Raw genomic sequence first — 9,384 nt, forward strand, 5'->3', positions numbered from 1 at the left:
CTATCCCCATTTTACAAACGAGGAAACAGGCTCAGGGAAGTGAACGTCCTCGCACAGGGTGTTTAGCCAGGGAGAGGGTGATGGTCAGCACTGGCTCTGGGGAGACAGCACTGGGAGGAGTAGCGGGCAGCTCACTCCCTGTAAGCTGCCACTGCAATGACCTGAGGCCAGTGCGCTGGGTCATCTTTGGCCAACGTTCTGCCCCAGGACTCAGGTTTCAGCTGACACTGGGTAGATCCTGACTCCCTGCCCGGGTAGGCCTGGAGTCACATGAGTGGCCAATCCCAGGGCTTGGCCCAGGGCTGCTGCCAAGTCTGCTACATGCCTTTGTTCCATCTGCTCTGCCTGCGATAAAGCAGGGTCAGCAATGGAAGAAAGGGTGGAAGTGAAAGGGGGCTGGGAATGGGTGATGCAACCGCAGGCCAGTGGCATATGAGAAATGGAAGGTGTTGGATGCAGCAAACTCTCATGACAGGGCTGCTGCAGGCTGATGTGGCCTCTTTACAGGAATTAGAGAAAAGTGCTTTCTCTAGGTGAATAAAGCCCCATACCAAGTTTTGGAGAGTAGAGTATGGGTTGGATTTTGCCCCCTGCCTCCTCATTGGGCAGTGAACAACATATACAAATATCCAGGGCAGCCCTGCTTATAAAGTGCCACTGCAGGGCCAAGTTCTGAGCCGGGTAATAGGATATGGACATGACTCAGACACTGCACTATCTTCTGAGAACCTCACAGGGAAGCTGAGGTGCTAGGAGAACACAGGGAAGGAGCACCTAACTCTCTTGGGGGGAGGCTTAGAGGCCCTGTGGCAGGCTGAAGGGAGAAGGTGGTGATATGCTGGCTCTTGGGAAAAAACAAACAAACAAACAAACCAAAAGGTTGGATTTGTAGTGTTTGCCAATTTCCATAGTGTAAATATTCTCACTAGGAGTGACTTCAAGGTATCAGCATGCCATCACTCAAGTGGAATTGAAAAGGGATGTGTACAGTCAGCTCCAGCATGCTGGTTCAAGCTGGCTCTAGAACCACTGGGGGAAAGAGAGCCTTCAACTGAATCCAGAAGGAAGAGGAGGATTTCTCTAGGCAGAGAAGGTATAGGAGCAGGGGATGACATTCCAGGGGGAGAGAAAAGCAAGAGCTAAGACAGGGAGGTGTGAAAGTAAGTAGGGAGCAAACTGTGAAGAGTTTTGAAGGTTTATGATTGGGAGGGGACCATCAAAGTCTTCTGAAGGCTGGTGATGCTTTAGGTCTTGGCCGAGGTTACCTGCCTATTATGACTCATTAAGCCGTGCATTTAACTTCTATGCACTTTTCTATATGTTTGTAGTATTTTTCAATAAGGATAAAAAAGTAGAGATAATCTCATTCAGGGACAACCAGTGTTCACAATTTTGTTATACTTCCACCCAATCTTTTTCCAATATACATATGTATATGACCGTTCAGCAAACGTTTTCATGTAGGGGAAAAATTGCCCAAGTTCCCTATCCATAAACCATAAAGAAGAAAGCATTTTAGCACTGGAAGCAACACGGTGTACTGGAGGGAGTGTGGGCTTTAGAGTCAGAGACCTGTATTCAAATTCTGCTTCCAAAAGTGCTCACTTGGCAGCCCTGAGAAAGCTGCTTGCCTTCAGCTTCTCTGAGCTGTTTTCTCTTCTGCAAACTGAGACTGATAACACCCATATCCTGCAGAGTTGTTGGGAAGATCAGAGATGATGTGTATAAGGTGCACAGCACAGAGCCTGCCCCCCAGGACACCCTCAACACATGCAACATACAAGATACTCTTATTAGCATTGTCTTAGAAAGTTGGAACTGAAAGAGTCGCCCTGAAAATAAATGACTGAACCACAGAAGGTATAAAGGAATGATAACCTGTAAGGATAAAGGCAAACTAGAATTTGCCCAGTGAATAACCTTCCTGGTAAGGAGACCCCAAAGCCCATTGAGTGTGTGTGTGTTGGGGGTGGGGGTGACTCATGAAAATGGGGACGTTTAGCCTAGTGAGGAAGACTCCAATGGTTTATAAAATCTGTGCACCAGGTGTGTCCTGTGTGCAGCAGAGAACAGAGTTAAACTCAACAAACAGCACTTATAGGGAGCTGATTTCTATTGGATAGAAGGAAGGATATTCTCACTAAGAATGAAAGGGGTGATCTCGGTAAGGAGTGAGCTCCCCATCGCTAGGGGTATCCAAGCAGAAGGTGGAGGAGCACTTGGTGGGAATGATGAAGAAGGAAGGTGAGCATGGTGGAGGGTGTGGACTAGACAACCTTGGAGGTGCCTTAAAGCTGGGCTCTGGTGTTTTTATAAGCAGCAGTATCTGCTCTGTCCAGCAGCATCTAGTCCATATGGCAGCAAGCGGGAAAGTACAGAATGGCGAGCATCAAGTGAAGGACACAAGGAGACCTCTGCCCATCTTACCTGGTTATCGATCTTCAGTTCCACCAGAGAAGTGTTGTATGGAAGAGCTTCCACCAGGCGCAGGATCCCGGCTCCGGAAATGAAGTTGGATTCCACGTTCAGTGTCTTCAACACCTTGTTCACCTTGAGCATCTCAGCAAGGGCCTTGAACCAAAGGAGAAAATGCAGGGTACCCATGAGTTAGCCTGATCAAGCCTGGAGCCCCTGTGGGTAGAACCTAAAATACTGAGGGAGCCTTGCTGGGAGTGAGAGTCCCTTGCACACCGTCAGGGGCCAGGCAAGACGATCTCCACAACTTCCTTCACCAAGCACTACTCTGTGTCTCTCCTACCCTCCAACTTGCCATGGCCCCGAACCTCTAGCTGGAGATTTACAGCTCCTTAGCCTGCATCCAAAGCCTCTATTACCTGGTTCCCCCACTCTGACCAGCCTCAACTCTGGCTGCCAGTCTTGGTGGGGCTACTCTCAGTTCCCCGGGCACACAGTGCTTTCCCTCTGCTCTGCCTTTGCTCATCCTGTCCCTGCCACCTGGAATGCTCTTTCCTTTCTGCTTCACTCGCTCAAACCCTGTCCCTCCTTTAAGGCCATTCTCAATGCCCCTTTCTCCAAGAGCCTTTGCTGATGCCCCCCAGATAGCTGTGCCTGCCCTCTTGAACCTCACAGACTTTATCCATAACCTCCCTCAAGGAACTTGTATCCCTGCGTTTAGGGCTGTTTTTATTCTGGCGTTGGCTCCGCCATTAGCCTATGTACTCTTGGTGGGCTGATGGTCACCTTATTCATCCCATGGTGCCCTCCAACCCACACAGCGCCCAGCACATAGTAGGTCCTCGGTCACTGTTCACTGAGTGACTACTGGAGTCCCAACCTCCCTATATGCTCTCCACTTGTCTCTTCTATGTCCCTGTTGTAATTCCATGGAGTCGTCATTCTCTTTGAGCAGCAGAGAGGGGAGCCTGGGAAGCCATCCCGCTGGGCAAGTGACCAGGGCAAACCGGAGGAAAGGAGCTCGGGTGGCCCCAGCACGTTTTGGAGGACTTCAGCCAGGGGTGTAGATGATAATCAGAGCCTCTAAAGGAAATGAGGTAATTAGCAGGTGGTAGAAACGACGTGTCACGGAGGAAAGGAGACACCAGCAGCTGATGGGCCAGGATGTATGATCAGTGGGCCCTGGTTGTCTGAAATGCTGATCTGATCCAGGAATGCCCTTCCCACTGTCCCTGCTTACTGAAACCTTTGTGAGGCTCAGCTCCCAGGATGCCTTCTGAGCCAAAATCCTCATCCCCCCCTGCTTCCGTGTACCCCAGGATGACATGTCAGCTTCCTCTGTGACCCTGAGTAGGTTGGACCCTCCTGAGGGGAGGGACTGAGTCTGTGCCCGCTCCACAGCATCCTTCTTACTCCCCAGGAAAGGCCTGGCCTGATAATCAAAAAATTTAACAACCAGTATGTCAGTGCACCAGGCCAATCCAAGTAGACATACTAGTGGCTGAGCTGGTCCTGGAGGCACTGTCATGCCAGGTGTCAACTCTTTGTTTGCTGGATCAGAGTGGAGGAACGGGCAGGAGAAGAGCTGGGGCAGGCAGTGGGGGCACTAGCAGAGCTCTGGAAGCCTATTTACCAATTGTTCTGGAAGTATTTTCATCTTCAACAATGGGTATCCTGGTGTGAAGGGGCTGACATCAGCTGTTGGCCTGGCACAGGGTCAATTCCCCATAAACATTCGTGGAGCTGAGCTGAGTGCCAGCATGCATGGGTGTAGTTTCTGATCCATGACATAGCAGTGGACAGGGCATGTGGCTTTGCCAGTTGTTTCTCTGTGGGCAAACTCAGGATCTACCAAGATGTCCTGAGGTCAGAGGACATCTATCTAGAGGCTCTCCACTGGCAGCAGTGAGACACCATGAGCCATTTCCATCACTTCAAAGACATCAAAGTAAATGTCCTATGTATTTTAAAAATCAGAAAATAATTGATGGCTATGAATGGACTTCAAAGCAAGGAAAGTTATTAGAGATAAAGAAGGGTAGTATATAACGATAAAGGGGTCAATTATCCAAGAAGACATAACAATCCTTAATGAGTACATGCCTTACGACAGAGCATCAAACCATATGAGGCAAAAACTAATAGAATTGCAAAGAGAGATAGATGAATCCACTATCATAGTTGGAGACTTCAATACCCCTCTATGGATATGGACAGATCCAGCAGGCCAAAGATCAGGAAAGACATAACTGAACTCAACGACACTGTCAATCAACTAGATATAATTGATATCTATAGACTATCTCATCCAACAATAGCAGAATACACATTCTTCTTGTGCGCACATGGAACATTCACCAAGACAGACCACATTCTGGGCCGTAAAACACATCCTAACAAATTTAAAAGAATAGAAATCATACAGTGTCTGCTCTCAGACCACAGTGGAATCAAACTAGAAGTGAATAACAGAAAGATAACTAGAAAATTCCCAAATACATGGAGATTAAACAACACACTCCTAAATAACACATGGGTCAAAGAAGAAATCTCAAGATAAATTAAAAAGTATTTTGAACTATGACCAAGTGGGATTTATCCCAGGTATACAAGGCTGGTTCAACACTGGAAAATCAATTAATATAATTCATCACATCAACAAGCTAAAAAAGTTAAATAGTCATTTCGATAGATGAAAAAAAAAGCATTTGACAACATCCAACATCCGTGCATGATAAAAACTCTCAGTAAACTAGGAGTAGAGGGCAATTTCCATAAATTGATAAAGAATATCTACAAAAAAATCTACAGTTAGGGACTTGCCTGGTGGTACAGTGGTTAAGAATCCACCTGCCACTGCAGGGGACACGGGTTCGAGCCCTGGTCCAAGAAGATCCCACATGCCATGGAGCAACTAAGCCCGTGCGCCATAACTACCTAGCCTGCGCTCTAGAGCCCGCGAGCCACAACTACTGAGCCCACGTGCCACAACTACTGAAGCCCGTGCGCCTAGAGCCCGTGCTTGGCAACAAGAGAAGCCACCGCAATGAGAAGCCCGTGCACCATAACGAAGAGTAGCCCCCGCTCACCGCAACTAGAGAAAGCCCTCACGCAGCAACGAAGACCCAATGCAGCCAAACATAAATAATAATAAAAAAACCAAAACACAATACCATTTATATTAGCACCCAAAACAATGAAATACTTAAGTATAAAGCTAACAAAATATGTACAAGATCTATATGAGCACAACTGCAAAACTCTGCTGTATGAAATTTAAAAAGAACTAAATAAATGGAGGTATATTCCATGTTCATGTACAAGAAAACTTAGTATTGTCAAGATATCAGTTCTTCCCATTTTGATACAGATTCAATGCAATCTCAGTCGAAATCCCAGCAAGTTATTTCGTGGATATCAACAAACTGATTGCTACTAAATGGTTAATTACCATGCCTGGTAAGCTAATTCCTGTACCTTTTTACCTGCTATTAGTATTGTAGTAGTCACACTGTACTGTTATCCTTTAACTGTCTGCATGGCTGGATGGACCATTATGTTCATTAAAGTGGGAGCTATGACTGTCTTGATCACAGTTGTATTCTCAGAGCCTAATTCACTGCTGGGCACAGAGAGACTCCATCAAATGTGTTGAATGTTTTCTTTTTTTTTTTTCTAAAAACGAATTGATGGCTACTTTATAATAAGTACAATTTAATCTAATCAGCAATATCTTTAAGACACAGGTAAAAAACAAATAAAATTGGTCATTGGGAACCACTGATGAAGACACTAATTTTTAGATATGGAGAAACTGAGGACCAGGGAGGGGCGGGCCCTTGTCTACTCATGACATGCCGAGTGGTGAGAGAGGCAGCTTTAGGGTACATTTGACTTGCTTTTAAATCTCAGCTCCACCTCTCACTTGCTGTGCAACTTTGGACAAAGCAAGTTGCCTGAGATCCCTTTACCTCAGGTTCTTCATCTGTAAAGTGGGGAGCCCTGCACCTCTGGGATCAGGGGTGGTTATGGAGATTAACTAGGATAATGTACAGATGGTGCCTGGGTAATGGCTGTTCTGTCCATGTCCTCTCCTGGCTCCTAGCCCAGTGCCTTTCACCACATCACAGCACACCACACCACACCACACAGGGTTCTTCATCAGTGGCACATGGCCAGTCCTGAGGCTACAAACGTCAACCTTCCTGTTTCTAAGTCTCCCACTCTCAATGCAGCAGATCAGAAAGGTACATACAAATGCCACGGGGTCATTGCTCCGTGTCCCCACGATGCTGAACTTCTTCACATACGAGTTCTCTTTCAGGGCTTCTGCATACGCCTTGAGAGTAGGTATGGGGATATTCTGCAGAGAGAAAGGCAAGCAGAGACAAGCAGCCCCTGTCAGGGGCGGGTAGGGCAGAGAGATGGGGCAGCAGCTCTCTCACACGTGCAACGTGATTCCCTGCAAGTCTCTGACCAAAAAGCTGAAAGGGCAAAGGGTTCCTGCTTTGCCCCCAAATGGCTGAGATTGGAGAACTTTCGGGTAAACAGATTGAGAAAATCCTCCCTGAAAATTTCAGATAGGACCTGTAATTTTCTCTTTGTACATGCGGAGACCGGAGGAGGAGGAATACATCAAGGCAAAGGATGCAGAAGAGTGTTGCGGTGAGAGCTCAGGCCCGGGGGTGTGGGAGAGGGCAGGGGCTTGGCTTCCGCCCCAGCACTGGCAATGTTTCTGACTCACTGTGTGACGCCGGGGAAGTCTCTGCTCCTCTCTGGGTTTGTTTCTGGAAAACTAAGGTGTGGCATGGCCCTAGATGATCTTTAAGAGACATCTGTCCCAGGGGATCTCAGCCGTGCCACATATCAGAGGTGCCTGGGGAACTTTCACAAAGTGCTGATGCTCAGGCCTGCCCCGGACCAATAAGATCAGACGCTCTGCGGGGAGAGGGACCGGGCATTGGCATTTATTTATTTTTTAATCTCCTCAAGTGAAGACCACTGATCTAGTCCAACTGCCTCACGTGCAGAGGGGAAACTGAGGCCTGGAGAGGGCCGAGCCCTTGCCTGAGGCCTCACGGTGAAGACACAGGGGCCGTGGCCCTGTGTTCCACACCCCCATGCCTCCTGGTATGCACTGCCAGGGTGCACGGCTCTGAACTGTGCCAGCGTCTTCCACTGTGCACACGGCAGACAGCGGAGGCGCCCGAGAGAGAGAGCCTGGCTGTGTTTGAACGGATCTCTCATTTCAGAGCGTCACTTTAGCCCCCGTGGGAGCAGAGCATGGGAAGGCCAGGTGCGGGAGAACACTGCGGGCGCAGGTTTCCGATCTGATTGTGCCGTGGGGCTGGCAGCCACTTAAAAGAAAGTGGAGAAGAAAGGAAAGAGGAGCCGGGGAGTGAGGGGCCCACTTCTTATCTTACATCCACACCCCCCAAGAACTAATCCTTCTGGCCCCTGGGCTGAGCAGGTGGGCAGGCAGCTGGGCCTGCTTCTGAATTCCTCCTGCAGCCTGTCCAGGGTAGGACTGCCTGTCCATCCGTCCCCACTCTGCCCTTAGTGGTCACATAGGAAAGGTCCAGAGAGAGGTGGGCCGACAGCTTGGAATATGTCTTTGGACATTTGGGCTGACAGTTCCCTTCTAAGGTTGCAGAATGAGGCTGAATATGTGCATGCTACACTGGTTCAGGGCTAGGTCCCTCCCCGGGCTTGGGTTACCCCGTGAACCTGGTGGGCCCCGGGCTTTTCCAGCCTCGGGATCCCGTGCAGCCATATGTGTGTGACTCACAATTTTATCTCAGAGAAGCGCTCAGTGTTTTGAATAAGGTGGCGGGTTTCCAGAGCCGAAGCTGGGTTGGCCTGTGGTGAACATCTGGGTCTGACGTCAGTCCCCAAAAGAAACCAGGACCATGGGCTGTGCTGGTTTACACTATCCTCCCTGCGAAAGCTTCTGTCTCTATTCCTGATCCAGAAGCACCCAGAGTCCAAGCAGGACCCTGCTGTCTCCGCACAGCCAGGCCCGGGTCGTCCGGGTCTGGGTGGCACTAGACATGGCTTCCCCACCGCCCCCCAGCAGGGCAAGTGGAGTGAAAGGGGTTAACCTCACCCGGATGTTGTTGAGGTTGACCTCTTCAAGTTTCGGGTCGTTGTTCTTTATCCGCTCCAGCGTTTCCTCCAAGTCTGTTGCATTTGGTTCTTCATCAGGCACAGGCTTGTATTGTGTAGGTTTGATCACACCTAGAGTGACCGACAACAGGCAGGTGGCTCACAGAGACGGGGCGTCACTCTCCCTCGACATGAGGACACCGGAAGGAAGCGGCAGCAGAGCTCAGGGACACGGAAAGCTGGGCATCTCAGGGGCTATGGGGGATGGGGGCAGGCAATGGGCGGGGCCAGGAGTCTGGGCCCTACTTGGACTCTGCCTCTGCCGTCCTGCAACAACTGGGTGAATTCGCTAAACTGTCTGAACCTCGGTGTCCTCATCTGTAGAATGTGAACGAGTCATTCTACCCAGTGGGCTCTCGTGAGGGTAAAATGAAGCCTGGATGGGAAAGAAATGCGTAGGTCTTCCAGAGGGAGGGATAATTGCACGTTGGGTGCCCTCGTTTCTCTTTGGGGCCAAAATGCCAGCTTGGAACCATGCAGTGGAGCAATTCAGACAATGCAATATTGGCACAGGAAAGGACAAGGAGACTCGTGGAGCAGGAGAGGCATCCGGAGACAGACCCACGTGGATACATGGACATTTATGATCAAGGTGGAGTCCCAAACCAGAGGTGAAAGGATGAACTTTACAAAGAGTGGTGTTGGGACAACAGGATATTGATTTAAAAAAATGAAAGTTCAATCTCATCTCACACCACACACAAACATGAACTCTAGGAGGATTAAGAAGTTGAATATAAGAAGTAAACCTCTGGGCTTCCCTGGTGGCGCAGTGGTTGAGAGTCCGCCTGCCGATGCAGGGGA

At 49.1% G+C, this 9,384-nt stretch overlaps 1 protein-coding gene across 2 annotated transcripts in view; it reads right to left on the reverse strand.

The window, feature by feature from the left end:
- TMOD1 (tropomodulin 1) overlaps positions 1-9,384 on the reverse strand; it is an 85,006-nt gene that overhangs the window by 39,044 nt on the left and 36,578 nt on the right. For both annotated transcript variants that reach the window (XM_028493786.2, XM_024126155.3), the window contains 3 exons: positions 8,522-8,652; positions 6,671-6,778; positions 2,428-2,571 (listed from right to left, as the gene is read on the reverse strand). In XM_028493786.2, coding sequence (XP_028349587.1) covers positions 2,428-2,571; positions 6,671-6,778; positions 8,522-8,652 — 383 coding nt within the window. The remainder of the gene's footprint in view (positions 1-2,427; positions 2,572-6,670; positions 6,779-8,521; positions 8,653-9,384) is intronic.

This window comes from Physeter macrocephalus, chromosome 9 (genome assembly GCF_002837175.3).
Source record: "Physeter macrocephalus isolate SW-GA chromosome 9, ASM283717v5, whole genome shotgun sequence".
Lineage (NCBI taxonomy): Eukaryota > Metazoa > Chordata > Mammalia > Artiodactyla > Physeteridae > Physeter > Physeter macrocephalus.